Genomic DNA, 24,241 nt, shown 5'->3' on the forward strand with positions numbered 1-24,241 from the left:
TCCCTTTCTCCCCATATTTAAACTTTGGATGTAATTTGAAATGTTTCAATGATATTTATTTATTTTGATCTCTAAAGACAAGTAACTCTTTGACAATCTGTATTAATAATTTAAAAGCACTTTTTCTATGCTCTTTCAGTTATAATCATTTACTAAAAAGATTTAATTTAGTAATATTCATTTTACAACATCATGTACTATATGATACGATCCACACGTGCAATGCACATGCCGTGAAACAATGTATGTGTATATATATAAATATATATTCAAGTAACTGAATTGTTGGAAAATTATTCGAACAAGTTTATCCATCGCTAACATTATAATGTTACATTAAAACATGGAAATCGTTCTCTTCTTTTCTTCCTAATCTATCTATACTATCTTAAAAGCACGAACTTCCTAACTTTAATGTTAAATTACTATAATACCCCCAACTTAAGACACCCAACTCATTATATATTCTATATTTAATGTTATATTTATATACACTATATTATATTAAATGCAAACACATTTTCACATTGATGGGTAATGACTTTTCCGAAAGGTTGTGTCTTTTTTTTTATAGAGTTGTGACTTTTTCGATGAGTTATGACATTTCTGAAAAGTTGTGATTTTTCTGAAGGATTGTGACTTATCTGAAAAGACATGATAAGCACCTTTTTCATACTATCCTTTGTTGTCTATAAATAGAGAAGGTTTCTCACACTTTTAAACTACGAATTTTGTAAGTTTTCTATTCTTCTACTTAAAACAAGAAAGATTGTGAGAGTTGTTCGATTATGCAATGACAATATATATTTTTGTGGGTAAATTAGATAGATCAACAAAAATTGATGAAAAAAGGAGAATGAAATAACTCAACTTCAAACGAGAAGAGTATCATGATAATTAATATACACACTCATTTTCATAGCCATAAAATATACTTTTGCAGCAACTCTTCCTTGACAAGAAGTTCAATGCTTGTTCGTTGCACAAACTATAACTTGGTGTTCAGAATCTGAAAAGTCTCGAACTGTTGGAGAAAGAGTATTTGATCAATAACTTTTTTGAAGAATCCAAAATACATTTAATAAGTACTCTTTCATTTTCAATTTATTTGTTGTACTTTTATTTTTATTCAGTTTTATATAGAATGTTCTTTTTTCCTTGGGGGTGAGGACACGTCTTTAAGACTACAAAGTTAAAAGACATTTTTATATATTCTACATATGATCCTTAAATTAAAAGTCTTCTTTATTTTTAAAATTTTCATATAAAATTAAAATTAGACCTATTTATATCTATCTTTTTTATTTTATCTATACTACCTTAAAAGAATGAATTAATAACTTAAATGTTAAATTATTAGAATACCCCCAACTTAAAACACCAAGTGAAGTATATCTTCTATATTTTATATTGTATTATATTTATTTATGTATATTATATTATATTAAAGGCATACAACTTTTCACATTGAAGGGTTGTGACATTTTCGAAGAGTTATAACTTTTCTGATGAGTTGTGACATTTGTGAAGGGTTGTGACTTTTCTATAGGGTTGCGACTTTTCCGAAGAGTTGTGACATTTTCGAAGGATTGCGACTTTTACAAAGAGTTATGACTTTTCCGATGAGTTCTGACCTTTCTGAAGGGTTGTGACTTCTTTTTTATAATGCACCACGAGCAATTTTTCATACACTACCCTTTGTTAGCTGTAAAAAGAGGGCCTTCATCAAATTTTAAACTACATTTAAAAAAATTATTATTATTATTATTCTTAAAACACACAATTTAGTATATCTTCTATATTTTTATGATAAGAAACAATATGCACATACTAATACTACACATTTTAAACTATAAATGGAGGGATTTCCTCACATTTTTAAACTACAGTTTTTTATGTTTTCTATTCTTCTCTTCTTAAAACCTCATGTTTGATTTACAAATGTTGACAATCTCAAAGTTCAGTGAAATTAGAACACTCCATAACATGAATGTTAAATTAATCTAATACTCCAACTAAAACATCTAATTTAGTATATCTTCTATATTTGATATCAATATTAATTTATATTATATTATATTATATTAAAAGTAAGAACATCTACAAAACAATAATAAAAAAGTAATGCACTATGAGGAAGGGAATAGAAAGTTTATTTAAGAGGTGTAACTATGAGATTTAAAGAATGACTAATTTTTTATTTAGCAATATTCATATTATTTTTAAAAATAGTGTGGTACATGGTTTGATTTTTAAAAACGTAGAACTTCACTTCATAAGCCAATGTGCAAAATGTGCCCCACACATGTGATTCAATATGCGCCAAAGACTCGTCTAATGGCTTGACAGGTAAAGTGAGATTCCATGTGCAATCTGGATTTTAGACAAAATGATTGTACCATTAACTGTATGAACAGCATATATCTTTTGGCAATTCTAGTCATTAGCTTATCATCCCTTCTTTTTTTCTGGGAAGAAGTTAGGGATTATATATTACAATATCACTGCACAATAATGATCCGTAAACTATCATAATTGGACATCCCGAAAGAGCAAGAAGGAAAGGAAGCACACACTCTCACCTCTTACGTTGGTTATATCAAAGAAATAATTACAAATTTACAAGTAGAAAACTAAGCTTTTCTCTTTCGCAGTCTTCCCATATCAAAATCCATAAGCCTTGATGAGGACGCCATGGGAGAAGTTACTGACAGACCAATGGATTCGGGAATGTCCAGATCAACTCTCATAGAAGGGCCAGAGATTGCTCGTTTAATGTCAGTCTCACTCAACTGATGGGCTTCAGCTTTCACTTTGGCAATCTGCGTCATGTCAGTAAAGTAAATGAGTAGTATTTAAGCTGTCCGCCGGTCACATTCACAACCCTAGTTACTCAATAAGGTAAAAACCGCTAGCATTAAAAGGTGAAAGCTTTACCAGTTCAACATGGTGACTGGACAAACATGCGCTAGAAATCCTTTTTTGTAGATCCTCTACTTTCTTTGTTTGGTAATCAAGATTCTCCATTTCACTCCCTTTCTCACCCAGTTGCTGGTACATAGCTGCACAAGAAAAAAAGTAAAAATCGACCAACAAAAATTAGTTCAACGGACCAAGAGAAGGAATTTAAGATAAACTCGTCTTAAATCCAAATCAGGCCTTGCAAGAAGCTTGTGCTAGCAAATTACACTCTCTGTTGCCACATCTTAACAACATCGTCTTACCCTCAACAAGAGGACTGATGTACCACCACACAATTATATTAGTCAGTGGCGAAACTAGAAATTTTATTAAGGGTGTCCAAGTATTACATAAGCATAAATAAAATAAAATTGATGAATGAAAGCACTGAAAAATTTAAAATTGAACTACGTAATATTAATATTCCTATTTTAAAAATCAAACCACATAAGATTTAGCTTTAATATTTGTATTTAATTTATTATGAAATGAACAAACAAACCAAAAAAAGGGGGGAGGGGGGAGGGGGGATTCAACTTAAAATGAAATCATTTTTACGTTTTAAGTTTTCACTGATCTCTGGTGACGACGACAATAACGAGACATGAATAATGAAAGCAAAATCAAATGTTGTCTTCTTTTGTTCGCTTTTAGCAGCGTTACTGAAATATTTTAGCAGAATCAAACTCATGGAAAATTCAATTAGCTACTAAGTTCTCGTTTTTATTAGATTTTTAAACTGTAGATTTCTAACTAAGAATTATTTTCATGTATAACATTTGAATTGATTCAAAAATAACAAATTTATGTACTATTATTTAGAAAGTAATTTAATTCAAGTTATTTAACTTAGAGTAATAATAAAATAGGAGTTCTTTTAAAAATGATTATAAAAGCACAGTATGTGCAAGGATTCGAACCCACGCCAGCATTGTGGGCTTTACTGGAAAGCCTCAAACCACTGGGCCGCGCCACCTTGTTGTGTCAAGGGTGTCCAAAGTATTAAATTTAACCGCTTCAAGTTTCATTTTACTCATATATACGCCATAATTTTTCGGTGAAGGGTCTCCAATTGGACACCCTTAGGACAATGTAGCTCCACCACTGATATTAGTGAATCTCATGCAATATTCTTCTTGCAATATATTTTGCATAAAATGACAGGACTTGCACAATTTCTTTGACTTTGACATGTTCTCTAGTTCCATTAATTAGCACAATATCGTCATCAAATAGCATACACTATGTAACCTCATTTTGTGTAGTTGCTTAGCTCATCCAAATTTGACTAAACAAGTATGGGCTCGACACTAATCATTAGGTAATCCCACAGTTAAGGAAAATTCATTTTCATCTCCTACATTATTCCCACGCTAGTAACTACCACTTCATACATGTCCTTTATGAAATTTACTTAAATATAAATTCCTTTCTTCCCCAACACCCACCAAAGGACGTTTCATAGTACTTGATCATATGCTTTCTCTAGGTTGATCAACATAATGTGTAGTTCTTTCTTTATATCAAGAATATAGTCACTGTTGTAGATCTACCAGGCATATATTCAAACTAGTTCGTCACTCTTGTAGTGTTCCCAAGTCTACATTCCATCACTCTTTCTCAGACCTTCATAATAACTCATAAGTATAATACGACAGTTCGCACAACTTTAAATATCTCCTTTGTTTTTATAAATTGAAATCAGGGTATTCTTTTTCCACTCATTGGTATCCTACCATTTGTTATAACATTAAGGGGTCGTTTGGTTTGGGAACAAGTTATCCAAGGATTAGTTATCTTGGGGTTAGCTATCTTGGAATAACTTATCCCACCATGTATATAGGATAACTTATCCATCACTATGATATAAATGGTGGGATATGTTATCCCAAACATGACAACCACACAAGATGCAAAAATTTTATGCCATCACTATTTGTGTGTATCCCTCACACCAAACGACCCCTAAATAGCTTTGGAGAACCATCCAAGTCAAACCACTACAAGAAAATTTAATACCTCTATGGGGTTATCATCTGTAACACAGGCTTTGTTCTCATATTTTTCATGCTATTCTTTACTTGTGACAACCTTATTCTACAAGTGTTCCTATCTTGCACATCCATATCCAAAAGTTTTTTCTTGTGGTTTGAATTGAACAATTAATCAAAATGCCTCTTCATCACTCTCAGTCATGCTAGTTTAACATTTCTTCCCTTCTGCTTGTGTCCTTGGTTATTGTGAGAAATATAGGAAAAGAATATTATTGAATTGTTGTTGTGTCTACATTATTACATTGAGACCCTATTTATAGACCCTAGAATACAATCCTTTACCAAGAAGGATACTATTTAGTATTCCTATTTCTATTTCTATTCCTATTCCTATTCTAATAGGATTGTATAAACCTATTCCTATTCTAACACTCCCCCTCAAGCTAGCGCATACAATTCATGTAGAGATATCTACAAGTTGATCACTCGACTTTACAAAATTGACAATCAATCTCAATGTGCTTGGTCTTATCATGAATTATTGAATTTGATGCATAATGCTGATAAGTGATAAAACTATAGTGTTGAACTTTCCAAAACAAACTTGCAAAGACTGTTTCAGACCATAGAATGATTCACATAATCGACATACAAGGCTACTAAACTCCCCCTGAGCAACAAAGTGCTCAAAATCTAGTATAAAGTATATGGATCATGTTGGAATCAATAGATGAGTCGATATTAAACAAGTCACCGAAAAATTGGTCGGAACATGCTCATATGCCGGAGTATTAGATTTGATGGCTAAAAGTGGTCACAATCTAAGAAATAAAATAATATGGGTAGGGTCGGAATGATGACACGACTCAACTGGAAAAATAGAAATTATATACGAAAGATTGGATTGACTGCACGATCCTATTGAAAAAGAGAAATAACATGAGTAGGGTTGGAATGATGGCACAACCCTACTGGAAAAAAAGAAATTATATGGGTAGGATTGGAATGATGGCACACAACCCTACGCAAATCAGATTTGAGGAGTCACCGGAAAGACAAATGGAACTACGCAAATCAAAATTGAGGAGTCACCAAAAAGACACATGATGCTATGCAACTCAGATATGAGAAAGTAGTTCGGAAAAATCCACGGTACTACACAAATTAAATATGAAAAGTAGCCCGGAGAGATGCATGGTACTACGCAAACCAAATCTGAAAAAAAGTAGTCACCGGAAAGATCGCACGGTAAGAGCAAATTAAATATGAAAAAGTAGTCACCGAAATGATGGCACAGTGCTACACAAATTAAATATGAAAAAAAAAAGTCACCGAAAAGATACACGGTGATCCAACTTTTGCTAACATAATTGTGGGCCAGACGAGCGGCATATATGAGTAATAGCCGGCAGCGGGAATTGAAATTAAAAAAAAAAAAGGGAAAATATAAATAAAAGATTGTCTACACAAAGTTCAAAAAAATATTTTAAAAAATTAAAATACTGCAAAGTGAAATTTAAAAGAAGAACTGAAAGAAACCTCAAACGAGGCAAGCCAGGGCAAGGAGAAGTCATCGAGAAATGCTAAACAGGGCAAGGAAGGGTTGGTTATGGTTTGTCCTGCCCCTTTGCAGTACCCTTGTGACTTCAAGAAGAAGAAAAAAGGAAGTTATGTACACCAGAAAAGGAAAAAGTAGGAAATGAATGGAAATTCTAGACATGCATATCTCTTTTAGCTAGGGAGAAAAAAAGATGGGCTAAATTTGTTATAAAAGAATTTTCAAAAAGGCTGAATAAACAGGGTGAAGACAAAAAGTTGCATGAAGTGGAAAGCTTGACTTTTAGAAATATAGAACTATCTTCCCTGAACAAATACATGTGCAAACATATATATATTTGATACATATTAAAGGATACCAAGAACTCTGTTGCTTTGGCCATTCAAAAGAATAAACCAGAACAAAGCATGAGATATACGTAGGTGATGGCACATATACAACAGAAGAAGTAGGTCACATGAAATAAATGATCGAGAGTGTGAAACCTGTCAAATTTGATAATACCCAGATCTGAGTTGGAATATCATTAAGCTTCTTAGCTAATGTAAGAGAGGACCTCAAGATCTCCCTAGCTTGTACAGTGTCGCGGAGGGCAAGTCCTAGATTCCCCAATACAGTCAAATATTGTGAAACTAGTTGCAGATTCCCCAAAGTATTATGTGTTGTCTGCAAGCCAAACGCTAGTCGATTTCTGCGGTAAGGTAACAAATCAATAAGAATATAGCAACAGCAACTACTACAACTACAGTGCTACAATACAAAGCTAGTTGGTGTCGTCATACAAACCCACACTACCATCTCTTTATCCAAACACATTTTACTCCAATATAAATCAATTTGTGAATTTTCTAACAGTAAAGGTTTTCTAAATTTGATAGTAACATACAAATCTCTAGAAAAAGTAAAATGGATCCTATAAAAATATTAAGGGGAAGAGAGATTTAGAGAGCTAATGTCTTATCCCTTCCATGAAACTAAACTTGCATTGAACCTTGACACAAATGAGTTACAAGAATCACTTATTTATAGATGTCAAAATACTGAACAGAATATAGAAATATGTGAGCATATTTATTTTTAATTTAGAGAATGGTAAACATTTTTGTATATTAAATATAGATCGACTCCGCTCAAAAGTGTGGAGGTCACCCATAATTACAAAAGAAAGCAGAAAAAGCACTCTTGGTCCTTTGTCTTCTCACAAGGAATCTAATACATTAAAAATTGATTCATGATCTTCTAGGTACATCCCTTTACACCAAAAATAAAAAAAGAGCTAAACACTTCATTTCAACTTCTGTATATTACTAGTTTTTTTCTGCAAAACATATCTGGTTCCTATCCCCATATTATCCACCAAATGCAAGTTGGGACAAGCCTCAATCTCACTTTCTGACGGGATAGGTGGCGTTCACTACTCTAGCAAATTAAAATCTCAAGAATTCCTCTTGGCATAACCCATTGGAGTCTCCTCAGATTAGTGAATATCATCTATCACTGTGAAGTCAACTTGCAGTGTAAAAGAGATGATTTATGGTCTCTGCCTCCCCTCCAAACCTGTAGCATCTAGAACATAGTTGGTCTCCTGTATTGATTAGATTGTTTTGTGTCAGAACTGCCCCTTTTGCCAGCAACCATGTGTAATAAGCGACTTTGTGTGGAATTTTCACCTGCCAGATCGATTTCATGCCACACTCCATTCAAATTGTTAGCATAGTCATATTCCCTGTAAACTGATATAACAGTGAAAGCAATATGGTCTTCACGATTAAATGTCCCTTTGAATTGCTTCAAGGTGCTACATAATTCTGCTAGTCTCCTAACTTCACAGTCAAGCAACATTCTCCTCAAAGTAAGATTCCATTGTTGGTTGATCCATACTTCCTCTACTGTTGCTTCCTGCTGCTGGTTTATGCTGTGAATATCAGGATAGAGCACTTTCAGGTGTCTGTTCGTAGCAAGTTATCCTCCCGGAAGGATACCTTCATGCCACTGCCTATCCTGAAACTGGTTTTTATTGTGAATTTTGGCCATAGTGTGATGACCCGCCACATTATCACACTACCTAACTGCTAATTGGCACATATTTTTCAGTGTATGATACTTTTATAGGAAGGAAACTAGCTCTTGGTGGAATATCTAAAGCTATACAAAGTTCCTTGGGAAAGCGCTAAATATTCACAAAAAAAACCTTCCAGATAACCATTGATCAAAATGGAAAATTTCACATTAGAAATGCAAAATTTAATCCAGTTGACCCGTTTATTACCAAACCCCACATCTCTAAGGACTTTTGACAAACACTACCAATTAACATGATCATAATCCTTTTCAATATCCAACTTACATAGTATCCCTGGTCTCCTTGTTTTTGTTCTGGAGTTAACTAGTTCATTGGCCAGCAAAACTGCATCCAGAATCTGTCTCCCTTTAAGAAAACCCATTTGTGCTCATCCACCAATTTTCCAAGGACTCTCTTCAATCTTTCAGTAATCCGCTTGGAAGTAATCTTGTAGACTCCCCCTATGAGACTGAGGCCTGAAATCCTTCAATTCTTCTGCACCATTCTTTTTGGGAATTAAAGCAATGCAAGTTGCATAGAAAGACTTCTCAAAGAGCTCAGTTTGGTGAAAGTTCTAAATGGTTGCCATTATGTCATCTTTGAAAATTTCCCAACATTCTTTGTAAAAACCCATTGTGAAACCATCCAAGCAAGTGCCTTATCAACAGCACAAACACTGATGACTGTAAAAACTTCAGCCTCTTGAGGAAGGTTTTTGCAGCCATTTTTTCTCCTCTTCATTGATTTTCTGGCCCCTGGATAATTGAAACGCCTCTCATGTTTCTGATTCTGTACATAAGTTTTTGTTGTAGTCCACCATAACTTTTTTTGTCTCTAAATCTTGAACCACTTCGGCTTCATTTATTTTCATTAAAATTTAGACGTCTGAATATAAATGCACATCTAAATAATTACGATGTTGTCTCTAGATCTGATCACTGATTGATTAAAACTGTTTGTTTTTCAACATATGAATGTACATAATCTATTTAAATGTACATAATAACTATACACTTCAAATAAAAATTAACTAAATACTAAAAAAGAATTAATAGAATACAATTATTATTTGATTAAAACAAATGGAACACGTATACTTGCTAGTGGTGATGGCAATAGTTATTGTTAGAGGCTAGTAATGGATGGTGGCAGTTGTGACGGTGGAGGTGGTTGGTGTTGTGGTGATGACCATAATGGTGGTAATTGGTAGTGGTGTTGGTGGTTGTAATGAAAAAGTTGGTTGATGTTAGTAGCAGCAGTGTTGATGGTGGTGGCTGAAGAATGTGAGGTGGTTGGTGATGTGTTTGTGGTAGTTGGCGGCGATACTAGTTATGATGATGGAGGTGACTGGTAGTAGAGATTGACCACAGTAGTGGTGGTGGCTTATAGTAGTGATGGAGGTGGTGGTGGCAACCACAAAGAATGTGTGGTGGTAGTTGACAGCATTGCTAGTTGTGATGGCAGATTTGTTGGTAGTACGAATTGACTATAGTGGTTGATAGTGATGGTGGAGGTGGTGGCGGCTACAGAGACAAAAATGGTGGTGAAATGGATATATTCATTAATGATGGAGGAGGTAAGTGTGGTAGCAACTGACAATAGTAGTTAACAACGGTGGTGATTGTGATGACAGAGGTGGTTGGTGGTAGACGACGGTAATGTTGGTTGACAATGGTGGTGGTGGTGGTAGAGCTGGTTAGTGGTGGTGACCAATGATTATGGATAGAATGATAGTGAATATTATCCACACAATAATACCTTTTAATGATTTTAACACTATGTTCTAGTTCTTAATGATTAAGACCTAGTCAGGCCCATTAAGTGGTTAAATTTTAATGAAAACAAATGCACTTAATGATCTATTGTCTGAACCATTCAGATACAGACCTCCATTAATTGCAAACAAATGAGGCCTTCCTCTCCCACTTTTTAACCTGTCAATTGCATTATATCTCTTATAGGCAGTAGCCATTCACTGAAAAAATCTGGTATTTTTGTATCCTTGCTTAGACCACGATACCCTAGATTTCCGTCTCCAACTCGCTTCTTCATTTTTAGCAAGCACCTCCAGTTCTACAAAATTGTTGCACTGATCAACATGTCATCTTCATTTAAATCTGTCATCTTGAATCTAATCCAAATCAGCTATAAGTCATTCAAAAGACTATTTTTCTTGTTAACCAGAACCCCAAAATTTGATCTACTCCATTCTTTGAGCTTATTATTCAGCAACCTTAACTTCTTGCCTAGCTTAAAGTCGAGACAGCCTTGCACCTCAAACTTGGAGAACCATTTCTGCACCTGTTCTTTAAAACCCTTCACCCCTAACCACCAATTCTCAAGTGTGAAATAAGACCTCTTTTGGATCCAATTCCCACACTCCAAAGGAATTGGAGTATGGTCAGAGTTAGCTCTACGCAACAAATTTTGTCTGATGTCACTAAAAGTTTTTTCCCATTCGCTAGTGTTGCAGCACTGTTATGATAACTCCCCTAAAACCATGTAATCTTTCCCCATTCAGATGAGGGCCAAGAAGTTCATGTCGTCAATCCAGTCAGAATTCTCTCATAATATTTGTTATTCTTGTACTGTTTCTTCTTTCCCCCGTGTATCTGTGTATCTGTTGGTGTTGAAATTAAGGCTGGGCACCGGACCGGGTTGTACCGGTACCATTCCGGTTCGTTCTGGTCCAGAAGTATTCGGGACGGAATGGGACACCGTGAGCCGGTACACGGGACGGAACGGTATCACGATTTGATACCGGTGTACCGGTACCGGTATATCCCGGTTTATTCCGGTTCCGGTCCGGTTCCGATTAATTTTTTTTATATATATATATATATATATTTCCAAGTCCAACGGCTGAAAGTCCTCCTAGGGGTCAGCAAAGGCTGAAAAGCCTGCTGCCCCTGAGGCCCTGCCCCCTGCCGATCAGTCCCATCCCCGGTCCCCACTCCCCACTAACCAATGGCAAGCAGCCATGCACTGTCCAAGCCCCCACTCCCAACGGATTTATTTCCAAATTCCAACGAGCAATGACTATAATTCTATATTTTCCAATTCCAAGTTTCCAACACATAATCACAAATTCTAAAAACTATATATACTCCCTCTTTTTATATTTTTAATTACAGTTTATATATTTACAGTATTTAACAATTAAGAATTAATTTCTCTCAACTCTCAATCTTTCTCAAAGTTTCATACTTTCAATATTCAAGTTTCAAATTACAATCATATTATTTTGTAATTGTGAAGATTTCAACAATCATTTGGTGAATTTTGGAGTAGGAATCTTCTTCAAACTTCAAGTTTCGACATCAATTTTTCAATTTTCAATTATAATCATTTGTTCTTTACACAAGCGTTTGGTAACTTCGTTCCACTCTCTAATCTTATATTTATTTTTTGTATTTATTATTTGTAAGTTCTTGTTAAATTTCGTATTTCATAATTTATAATTTTTTATCATGGAGTCTTCTAAAAAAAGTGGAGGTAAAAAAGGTATTATACACGGAGTAAAAAATATGCTTACAAAAAGTAAGAAGGGTTCTAGTTCTTCTAAATCTAATTTTCCTCTTGTTAGAATGAATACTAATGAATTTACTCATGTGAATGAAACTAGTTTTTCTCGTCCCGGTCCTATAGAAATTAATTCGGATACACCTATAATTCCCGAAGAGGTTTATGAAAGACATTATGGTAATTATCAAGAAAATGAAGAAGAAGAAATTGATGAAGAAGATTTAGATGATACACCGACTAGTCCCGACCTCAATAGTACTGAAGTTTCACCTTAGGAGGACAATCCTTCGGTTGGAACTAGTCGTCCCCCTATTGTTCCAACTAGAGGTAAGACCAAGGTACAACGTGTTTTAAAATCACATGTGTGGAAATTTTGTTATTTGAATGAAGAAAAAACTTTTAGTATATGTAATATTTGTAAACAACATTTTAAATATACATCTGGTGGGAGTGGAGGTTCAACGGGGGGATTAAAAAAACATTTGATTAATAAGCATAGTAAAGAGTGGTTTGCATATATATCTTCTCTTGATGTTTGTGAAAATTCTAACATTGAAACATCGGTCAGAGGGTCAAATATGGTTCAAGGTGAATTAAATACTTTGAACCCAAGTGGTCCTCTTACACATCGAACCTATAATAAGGATCGTGATCGTGAAAATTTTGCTAAAATGGTTGTTGTTTGTGGTTTACTTTTTAGTTTTGGAGAACATCCGGGTTTTATTGCATATATTCGTGATACATATAATCCTAGTTTTAAAGGTTTATCAAGAAGCATGGTAAAAAGAGATATTTTTGAATTTCAAGAAAAACATTGTCAATATTTGTGTGCTTATTTTGAAATAATGGATTGTAGAGTTGCTATTACCACTGATATGGGTCGTAGTCCTAATGGTTTTGATTATTTAACTGTTATTGCGCATTGGACTGATTATAATTGGAATTTACAAAAAAGAATTATTGGTTATAAAATTTGTCAAAAGAAAAAAACTGGAATGTATATTGCTACTACTGTGTTGGAAATTTTAGATTTTTTCGGTCTTTGTAATAAAGTCATTAGTATTACTTTAGATAATGCTTCTGCTAATTTAAATGCTATTAATATGCTAGAACCTAGACTTTGTCCTATTAGTAAATATGTTTTTCATGTTAGATGTGTTGCACATATATTAAATTTGGTTGTTAGTGACGGAATTATTTGAAAATAGTTGTGATAAAGTTGATAATGCCTGTTTTTATATTTTTCATATGAATAGTAGTAGTAGAATTAATCAATTTAAAGAGCTTTGTAATGCATGTAAACTTTCGTTTAGAAAAGTTCCGAAGCATGTAAAAACTAGATGGAATTCCTTTTATGAAATGCTTGAAGTTGCTTATACATATAAAGAGCCTATTATTATGCAATTTAATAGTCATAATGCTTATCCTGAAGTTAAACTTAATGATAGTGATTGGGATGAAGTAAATGAACTTAGAATATTTTTGAAATCGTTTTATGATACTGCTAAAAAAATTTCTGGAATGTATTATCCTACTATTTCGGAAATTTTAATACATATATGTGAGATTTCATATATCTTTGCTGAATATAAAACAAATGAATTATTTACCATTGCTATTGACGTTATGATTACAAAATTTAAGAAATATTTTTTTCTTATCCCTAAAATTTATTTAACTGCAATTCTTTTCAACCCCAAATATAAAGAATATGGTGCAAAAGTTTTAGTTGAATGCATTTATCAAAATTTAGATATTGGGTTCAGATAATATTACAAACGATGAAGGTATACCACAATTATTGAACTGGTGGAGGGCTCGTGGAACTCAATTTCCAAAACTTAGTAGGATGGTGAAGGACGTGCTTGCAATTCAAGGATCATCAGTTGCTTCGGAGGCAGCTTTCAGCGCGGCAAGATTTCAAATTAGAGACCACATATATTCGTTAGCAGAAGACAGTTTGGAGATATCGGTGTTGTTTAGAGATTGGATAAATGCTGAGCGGAGAAATCAAGGACTTCCAAAGTTGGATAGTCAATTTGAACTTTTCATAGATTCAGCCATTGGATGTGGTAGTGACGATGGCATGGAACTTCAAGATCGTCAACGAGCTTTACCAAGACCAGTAATTGATTACGGTCAATCTATAGCTGAGTTAGAGAAAGGATTTACGGGACTATACAACTATTAGTATTACATTTGAGGCTTAGTTGAAACAGAACCCTTCCTAGAAGGTGGCTGCGTAAACTATGCACTCTACTAATAGTTGTAAATTGTAATTTGTAATACAAATTTAAATAAATTGAAATATTGGATTGATATTTTTTAATTTGTGACTTTGTGTCATTGTTTTATCCTTATTTTTATTTAATTTTTTACAATTACAAACTTAAGTTATTTAAATTATAAGTTATAAATATAACTTATAAGTTATAACATATTAATAAGTAATAACTTAACTTGCATACTTCAAAAGATTCAAATATTTAAAACTAAGCTCAAAAACATTTTTTTTTTTAAAAACTTTATTAAACTTAACTTGCAAACTTAATAAGTAAAAAATAAAAAATAAAAAATTTAAAATAAACTTAAGTAAAACTACATTATAAATTTCAAAACTATTAATTTAAACTTAGAAAAATAAAAAAACATTAATATTTTTGTATTTCAAAAAACTAAAATAACTAAATTTTTTTTTATCATTTTTCGAAATGTCGTTCCGTTTATCCCATCCCGTTCCATTCCGGTCCGTTCCGGTTCCATCCCGGTATATAGTGGGACGGGACGGAACCGTGTATCCGTACCGGTAATTCCGGTCCGGTTCATCCCGGTACCGGTCAACAAACCGGTCAACCCATCCCGTTTCGGTCCGGTACCGATTCATTCCGGTCCGGTGATTCCGTTCTGGTCCGACGCCCAGTCTTAGTTGAAATCTCCACATGTGACCCAAGGTCCATCCAACATTCCCTTTATTGTAGCAATCACTTCCCAGCATTCAGCTTTATCCCTCCTAGTGTGAGGAGAGTACACACCTGTAAGGGACCAACTGAAAAAATCCTGAATACTGTGTATGTTACTATTTACATTATCCCAATAGATGTTTGGTGGGTTCTCCCTGAGTTGATAGCTCTGAAAACCCAATTTTATCAACTACTATGTATCATGTAAATAGTATCATGCCCATCTATTATCCCAAATACTTTGTATGATACTGGTTACATTACCCCCAAACTTTGTTTCTACCAAGATATACACATCTGCACCCCAGTGATTAATCAGATTTATACCTGAGCGCACCCCCTTCCCCTCTTTTATACTAATTTATCCCCCACATTCCAAGACACAATTTTTATCCTCATTTATGAGTGATGGTTAATTTCCTCCCACTGGTTCTAGGTTCACCATCCTTGAACTTCATGTCGAAGATCAGATTCCCGAGCTCTTTGGAATTGAGTTGTTATTGTTGTTTTTTTTTTAATAAGAGAAAAGGTTTTTTATGGTTATTGTTGTTTTAATATTTTCCCTTCCCTACATGTCTCTCCAAGTATCTCTTTTGATACAGTTTCACGCATGAAGCATAAGCCTCCATATCACACCCTCGGATAGCTGCTCCAAAAGCTAGCCCAAGTTTGATCACATAAAGGTGTACCCAAATGGTAGCCCTTGTCTCTATTATCTCTTCTGAAAGATTCTCTTCTATGCTCAATGGTACAAGTTCATTGCAAGGGAGTAGTTGATTTTCAAAAATTTATAGAAAGGAAGAATCTGCTTTGCTGCTACAAGCAACCTCCCCCTCAATAGTTAGAATACCTTCTCCTTGAGTTGCATCCTTTGTCTGAGCCTCCTCAATCCTCTGATTTGCTATATTTGGAGCTTTTGCTGCCATTTGCTTGTGTTTTCCAAGTACCTAGTTGTGTACCTTGAGCTTGTGTTTCATTCAGATGTACAACAAGATCCGTGTCCCCACTTCCACTAGCCACATGACTTTTGACGTTTTCTATTGCCCCTTCCTTGTAAACCTCGATATCCGAGGTTTTCTCTGCTGCTATACCTTTTCCTCTTACTGAATCTATGTCTCTGGTTTCCTTAGTAGTAGGTCTGACCTCTGTAACATCAAGTTGTATGTCGCTTTCACCTCGATCAACCCTATTCTCCACCTCCGTAGATTTGTAAGTCATCGGCAACCACCCATACTGGAAGCGAGTATATCAAACCATTGTCGATGATCTCCATCTTCGTCAGAATCCTCCATTGGTCCTTTACTCTGATTCTAGCCCTTATCACATGAATTTTTATTTGTCTCTTCTACAGTTTCTAACCAATCCCAACATTCATCACCTATTTTTTCCATCGCATTGTTATTTCAGAGTTCTAATGGAAGCCTTAAAACTCCGATCAGTGTTTTGGGAAGCAAGAAGCGGAAAAAAGCGACGAGTGCTCGCTTCACAGGAGCGATAAGCAAGAAGCGAAGCGCGCGCTTTTTTTAGGTAAAGCGATATTTAGTATAAAAATAAAAAATATTAAATAAACTAGTCACAACTTTACTAGTTACTACAAGCAAAAGAGAAGTGTAACTTAGTAACAAAACAACAAATAAACTAAGTAAGAAAAATAAAGACTATTAAGAGCAGCAACCAGCATACGCACATAACTGATCACAGTCACACTGTATAGAAATTAAAAAAAATAAAATAGAGCAGCAATAGAATTGGAAAAAAACAGAGCAGTAATAGAAATTGAAAATAAACAGAGCAGTAATAGAGATTGAAAAACAGAGCAGCAATAGAGATTGAAAAACAGAGCAGCAACAGAAATTGAAAAAAAAAAAAGCAATAAAAATATAGAAAAAAACACAGCAGCAACCAAAAATAGAAAGAAAAAAAAAACAGTCGCAGCCTCGCAGAGAAGAAGAGAACTTACAGCAGTCGCAGCCTCGCAGAGAAGAAGATAAGAAGAGAACTTACAGCAATCGCAACCTCGCAGCAGTCCAAAGAAAATATTTGAAGTCGCGAAAGGAGGTATTTTAAAGTCACGAAAGAAGATTTCAGAAATTAGAAAAAAAAACCTTCAATATTTTAAAAAAAAACCCTAATTAGCGCTTTTTCAAATTAAGCGCACCTTTTCTCGCTTTTTCTTTTCTTGCGCTTCTCGCTTCAACTGTAGAAGCGATCGCTTTTTGAATGTCGCCTCGCTTCAGGGAAGAAAAGCGCAGGGGTTGCGCTTCGCCTCGCCTTGTGCTTTAAGCACGCTTTTTATAACTGACCCCGATCCAAACCAGTCAAAACCTTTTTTGTCTGGAAAAGGCTCCTACTGCCAGAGATCACCATGCAAGCTTGAAGGTTGACTCTCTTGCAGATCCAGTTACCCATGGTACGGATTTTAGTAAGGAAGAAAAATTATCCGCATCATCTTTGACTCTAGAGATTTGTCCACTCCATACGGTCATAATTACCGGTTGATGCAGAGTTTAAGATTCTAGCACTTCACCTAACCAGTAAAAATTATTTTCTTATCTCTTCTTCATCACGGATTCTATCATAGAGCTTCTAAGTTTCACTACTTCATTAGCGGAATAGACTATTCGGTTGGTGTTAAGAGGGACTTCACAGTACCAGGTTTCCGGAGGAAAGAATGGATTGCAGAACACTGTCAAGGGCAACAGAGGAGTTCTCAGAGTTCATTGATAAATATGTTCTTGTTCATTTTCCAGGAAGGGGCTAGTTTCACATGGGTCAGGGCAGAGGACTAAACATCAAGACTTGATAAATTCTTGGTGCTGACCTCTCACGAGAAATGCTACCAAACATGCTATAAAATACAGCTGCCTAGACAGCGATGATAAAAAGGAAAGGAGATAATGGGTCTCCTTGTCTTAAACCTCTCTGTGAAGAGAAGAAACCTCTAGGAGAGCCATTTATTAGAACTGCGAATTTGATGCAAAACTTCATCCATCTTAACCATCTACCTCCAAAACCCCTTTTAGAAAGAGTCTCCAGCAGGAACTTCCAATTGAGGTGGTCATAAGCTTTTTGAATGTAGACACTACTTCTAGTTCTAGCATCAACACACTCATTAGCCATAAGAATGGCATCCATTATTTATCTCCCTTTTATGAAGACCAACTGTTGGGGGTCCACCAGTTTGTGCATAACATTTTGATCCTCTCTGGGTAGAGTTGAAGCTTTTCTCAAAAACTCATTCTCTCATGAAAGTACTTGACTGTACCAATCACAACTTTTCCAATAACCTCTCAAAAATGGGTATAGAAGGCCATGGTAAAACTTAAGACCATCAGGACCAGGAGCTTTGTCTCTAGCACAAAGCTTGACACTGTCCCATATCTCTTGGTCCTCAAATTCCTTCTGAAGCATGAAATTATCTTCAACATTAATTTTGTGACCCATCCTGCACCCACCTGAAGGTCTCCAAGTTTATCTTTCAGAATATAAGTTCTGATAGAAGTAGCGTTATCAAAGGCGCGCTTTAAGCGTGCTTAAGCCATAAAGCGAGGCTCAAAACGTGTTTGAGCGCTTCGCCTCGCTTTATGTGTGTTTCAGTGTCGTCATCAAGGTTCTAAGACAAACGTTTCCTTGCCAATGAGCCTCTTATGAAGAAGTGAAACTAAATAATTGATATTTCACTTTGTCATAATCTTTTTTCAATTTCTTTGGCCAAATATTTGTCATTCATGTTTATAATTATTAAATATATTAGTCTTGGACTAAATATATATATATATATTCTTTTCTCCCTTTGCGCCTTTTTTCATTAAAGTCCACGCTTTATTTGCGCTTAAAGCCCCCACGGACCTTCGAGCTTTTTTGCGCTTTTCACCTTTGATAATAGTGGATAGAAGACCATAATTTCCTTCTATATGTCTTCTGGATTCCTGACTACTTCACCCCCCACATTTAGCTCGTTAATATTATTGTATCTTCTATGCAAATTGGCAGTTCTATGGAAGAACTTGGTGTTGTTGTCACCCTGTTTCAGCCAATTAACTTTTCATATTTAGCTATATTTTCAAACTCTAACGGAAGTTCAGCTTTTGAGTGGACCTCCTCTTCCCCAAGAGCTCTGTCATCCTGTACTTCCTCAAATTCAACAAGTTGATTAACTATGTTTTGTTTCTATAACGCCAAATTTCCTTGTGCTGATTTGCTCCACTCTCTCAACTTGATTTTAAGTGCTTTCAACTTAAAGGCTAGGATGAAATCTGTTCTTCCTTCACAGTCAAAGGACGTCCACCATTCCTTGACTCTATCCAAGAAACCCTCAATCTGCAGCCACCAATTTTCGAATTTAAAATAGGACCTCATAGGATCCCAATTCCCACATTGTAATAGACTTGGTGAGTGATCAAAGGTGACCTTTTGAAGGATTGATTGCTTGATATTTTTGAGGCCTTCATTCCACTCATCAGACACTAGAAACCTATCCTAAGTTGCTCGGACTCTTCACTTTTGGTGTCACACCCGTGTCGACACGACATGGGTGTGGGTGTGGGATCCGTGTCCGATTTGGTCAACCGATTTTGGGTACTTTGACCAAAATCAATGGGGAAAGCCCGGATAGTTTTAACTTTTAATGATTTCTGTAATCAATACAAAAGCTAAGGTGAAATTGAAGAAATTGGAATGTCTTTTATATAGAAATTGTTATGTCACCCCTTTTCCTTTAATCTCCTTTCAAGATTCTCCTCAAGTTCTCCACATAATATCTCATAATTTAGGTCTTATAACTCTATTTTTAGATATTTTAATTATATTTAAGCGAACCCCGCACCCGTATCCATACACGGATCCATATCCCCCAACCTTAAAAGTTAGATCATGAAGGATCCGACCTATAGATCCGTACCTGTATCGGACACCTGCACCCGAGTCCGAGCAACTTAGACCTATCTAGCCTAACTGCAATGTCATGTTTGTCCCCTTTCCTCCATGTGTAACTTTCTCCTGCTAATTGAAGGTCCAACAAGTTCATATCTTCAATGAAATCAGAGAGGTCAGTCATAGATTTTGTGATTCTTGAACAATTTTTCTTCTCAAAGGGGAATCTAACTGTGTTGAAATCCCCACAAACGACCCAAGGGCCGTTGAACAGACCTCTAGCTGTCCCAACTTCCCACCAAACCTTATTCTCTTTCTTCTTTACTATTTGGAGCATAGATGCCAGTAAATACCCAGTAGAAGTTAAGACTTTTACTTTATGAACTTGCAGGATATAGAGTATGCTCCCACATTGCTAACATCCCCTGTCCAAAATTTCTCATCCCAAGGAATTAGTATACCCCCTCTAGTGCCACTAGCTTCAAGTTGACAAAATCCCACTCCTCTGTTTGCCCAGTAATCTTTAACAATGTTTCTCACATCCTCTTCAATCTTGGTCTCTTGGAAGCAATAAACATCAGCCTTCCACCCTTGGATTAGATTCTTGATTACACACCTCTTATTTGCCTGATTCGGGCCCCTCACATTCCATGAAACTATCTTGACTGACATTTATCACTAGGTATTGTGTAAACCCCCTGCTTCTAGTACCATTACTTCTGACATTGATCCCACATTCTAGGCACTTTAAGTTCTTTTGAACTTTTAACTGCTGAAGTTAATTTCAAGTTCTTCTCCCCCTAGTCAGTGTTATTTTGTCTCATACTATCGATCTTACTGAACAGTCTCGTAGCTTCCTCTTTGCATCCCATACCCTTAATGTCAACTCCGAAATCGTTAGATAATTTTGTGATGTTCTGATAGATCCAAATTGGCATGTCAAAATCTGGATCATCTTCTTCCTCTAGACTACGTTGGTTTAAGGGAACTGCATCTTCAATTATTGTCAAAGAATTGTTCTTTTCGCCTCTCTGTGAATTAAGTTCTTGTGTCCAATAGTTGTCCAAAGGTCGATGAGAATCAGGAAGAACTGGGTACTTATCTGACACTTCCACAGTTTCTCTATCAACATTATCTTCCATATCGTCTTCCTTCTCCATCGAATTTTCTTCCAGATCTGTTCCTTTTGTTTTTATGCACCTTAAAACTGACGGAGGAATAGAAATGGCTTCAAGTTTAGCGATTGGATCATTTAACTGAGTGAAGGAGTTTCCAATGAAAGGCCCACTTAAAATGAATTGGGCCAGTAGATCTGGGGCCAATTTGGTCCCTTTTTACATGTTTGGATTTCTTAGAAGGAGTTGCTGAACGGTGCAAAGGCTCACGTGCTGGTACAGCAGGCTATTTCAAAATTGCTGGATCGTACAAGGAACCCATGTGTCTAGAAACCTCTGTAAAGCCTAAAAGGCTCTCATCCCCTCTATACCCAATCAAATCTTTGGACCTCTGGTTAATAGGGACAACTAGAGTTCTCTCATCGGAGGCCACCCTCGCAGACACCTCCACCCAACTCTGAACTTTGAAAGTCAAACCCTCATGAACAAAGCTGTACTGAATTAGGGACAGAATCGCCATCACCTCTCACCTTTAGCCTCGCCCATTTCAAGTGATTACGAAGCTCTGTCTCTTCTTCAGTACGAATCCAAACATCCACAGAAGTTCCCGATCTCACAGAAGACTTTCTGGGACCAAAGTTGGAGGGGTAAACCCACTACCCTGATCCAAACCTGGTCCGGCTTTTCATGGATGGAGTTCGAAGTCGGCGACCACCATTGAAGATTGATCTTGTGTGTTTTCCTGAACCATTGTCCTCTTACGATATGTTCTGCAACAGTTTTATTGGGGAATTCGAATAAAAATTGATTATTCCCGAAGTCGTATATATTAATGCCATGATGATGTCTCCAGGTACTCCCAACCGTCTACGAATCTCCGACAATGTGATATCCGGGATCTCCTCCGACAGACTTCCCACCGTACTCTTAGCTAGTATGTCATTCTGGGTTTTAGATATGGCATCTGTAATAACAGAAAATTGCCTTTTTGATGTATCTTGGCATCATTAAAGTTTCTTGTAGTCCATGTATTACTTCTGACAGTATCATAATATGAAAAACTCTCCTCTGTTTCCCTGTGTGTTGTATTAACTGTTCTCTGAACCTTAGCATTGATAAAAACTGATATATTTTTTTTGCAATGTCCATCCATTCAGAATTTAGCGACCACTCTAGGATGATGATCGCTGCTCTTCTCCTACCCTGCAAGTTAATGATGCTGATGTATCGACCATATCTGTTGAAATTTCTTGAGCAAAAGAAGTCTGAAAAAAGATCCTTGAGCTTCCACCTGCGAACTGAGTTCTCCTGTCCTTTTGAAGCTTCTTTGAGAGCGTAAACCAGCCATTCCATAGTCTTCTGGCTAATGATCATCCTGGTCATCATGTTAGGACCTCTTTCTACCCAGTCACATACCATGTATCTGCTCTAGAAACCACCCTAGTCTGTTGTAAGACTTGAAGCCTACAGCGAAAAAGATGGTGTCCTCTCCCATGACAGCTCTGGGAGGACAGAAATAGACAGATCGGAAAAGAGATATTGATGGCCTACGCCAAGCCGGAGGAGAGAGAGCGCCGGAAAAGAAAATCTGTTAACCTATGAGGAGATTGGAGTCCCACGCCACGGCACGTGAGGCGCATGATGTCGGATCTGAGGGAGATGGAGGCACATGAGAGCGTGTGATGTGTTTTTCTGGTGATGGGTATTTTTGGGGTGGGGTCGCGATAGGTTAAGGAGGCTGTGATGGAGGCAATTGGAAGAAGGAGAAAGAGATGAATTCCCATGGTCAGAAGGACCACCGGTGGGGTTTTTGGGTAGTGAGATGATTTTAAGAAGTTGCATTGTGGGATTAGTGCCTGGGAGTGAGAACTTCTTTTTGATTTTTCCACGAGCTTTTATGGAAATTAGAAGTATTCGGAACACTAATAAAATGTACTTTGCTAAGCATCTTTACGTTCTTTGTTATTGGTAAGGTAATTTTAAATGAGTAAAATAGCAAAGTGGAAATATGAAAGCTTTTGAACGGATTGGACTACGTATAGTTGAAGAATAAACTCCCATTCCGAGTTTCCATTTAATGCACCACCGAAATTCATCTTAAAGGAAGATCAAAGTGGTTTATAAGATCTTTTGAAGGGATAAAAGACTACAAAATTTGAGAATAAATTCTCATTCCTAGTTTTTTCGTAATGCACCGCCGAAGTTCAGTTTATAGAAGATCAACATCATTTGTTGAGATTCATATTATGTTGCATTTTATCTACTTTTTGGCATACCACTTGCATATGATAGACATTGTTAGCAATGTTATTTTACCAACTGAGCTTCAGGTACGATACTTAAGCATATTGCAGAGAAATACAACACGACTTTGTTTCACGCATTAAATACTCTAGACTCAAAAATCCAAATAAAAAACAAGAGTTCCCAAAATAAACATTTTTGTTTGAAGAGATCTACCTTGCTTCTTGTAGATTTTGCTGCCTCATCAGTAGAAACCCATGAGCAAGGAGGACACTCGTTTTCTCTCGCACTCCCGTGAAAGAATCCATCACTCCTAAAACTGGTCCGATCAGATCAAGGGCCTATTGCAGAACAAAAGTGCTCAGCAAACAGATTTCCAAAGAGAGAGATAAGTATCTCCATAATGGAAGGTACTGTGCCAACCTTTGCTGAGGATTCAGCATCTCCCATGCAGATGTAAGAGATTGCTGCATAAACAAAGCACATGGCTTGCATTGATTTGTTCTCACTTAGCTGCACAGAAAAGAATATACTGATAACAAGGAAAAACAGAAAGAGCAAGAAAACCCAAACTTACTATTATTAACCAACAGATGTAGTAGCATACACGGGCAGCAACATAATTTAGAAGCCAACCTATAGCGGACAAGTTGGGAGAAATATGAACGATTTCATTTTCAAAAATAGATGTATCAAGCAGACGCAGAACTATCCACAGAAGTTAAAGTATAAAAAATGGAATCTGACCAAGCCTCTAAAAAATGTAAAAAGGAGAAAACAAACCAGCAGAAGTGAAGCAGGCAACTTTATTTCAACACTGTTGATCACTTACATGGTGGTATTTCTCCTAGTTCCACAAACACTGGTTAGTATCTATGCAAGACTGAAGGATGAGAGGATTCCTTGAGACTGACGAACAAGAACACAATATAGAAACTTGCACCCAGGAT

At 36.0% G+C, this 24,241-nt stretch overlaps 1 protein-coding gene across 1 annotated transcript in view; it reads right to left on the reverse strand.

The window, feature by feature from the left end:
- Positions 1 to 2,378: 2,378 nt before the first annotated feature.
- The window catches only part of LOC125837486 (sister chromatid cohesion protein SCC4), a 50,510-nt gene continuing 28,647 nt past the window's right edge, over positions 2,379 to 24,241 (reverse strand). The window contains exons 9-13 of the mRNA XM_049516590.1: positions 23,715 to 23,804; positions 23,508 to 23,632; positions 6,999 to 7,204; positions 2,938 to 3,062; positions 2,379 to 2,822 (exon numbers count right to left, since the gene is read on the reverse strand). Coding sequence (XP_049372547.1) covers positions 2,634 to 2,822; positions 2,938 to 3,062; positions 6,999 to 7,204; positions 23,508 to 23,632; positions 23,715 to 23,804 — 735 coding nt within the window. The 3' untranslated portion in view covers positions 2,379 to 2,633. The remainder of the gene's footprint in view (positions 2,823 to 2,937; positions 3,063 to 6,998; positions 7,205 to 23,507; positions 23,633 to 23,714; positions 23,805 to 24,241) is intronic.

Source organism: Solanum verrucosum, unplaced genomic scaffold (genome assembly GCF_900185275.1).
Source record: "Solanum verrucosum unplaced genomic scaffold, falcon-dt-bn FXZP01000092.1, whole genome shotgun sequence".
Classification (NCBI taxonomy): domain Eukaryota; kingdom Viridiplantae; phylum Streptophyta; class Magnoliopsida; order Solanales; family Solanaceae; genus Solanum; species Solanum verrucosum.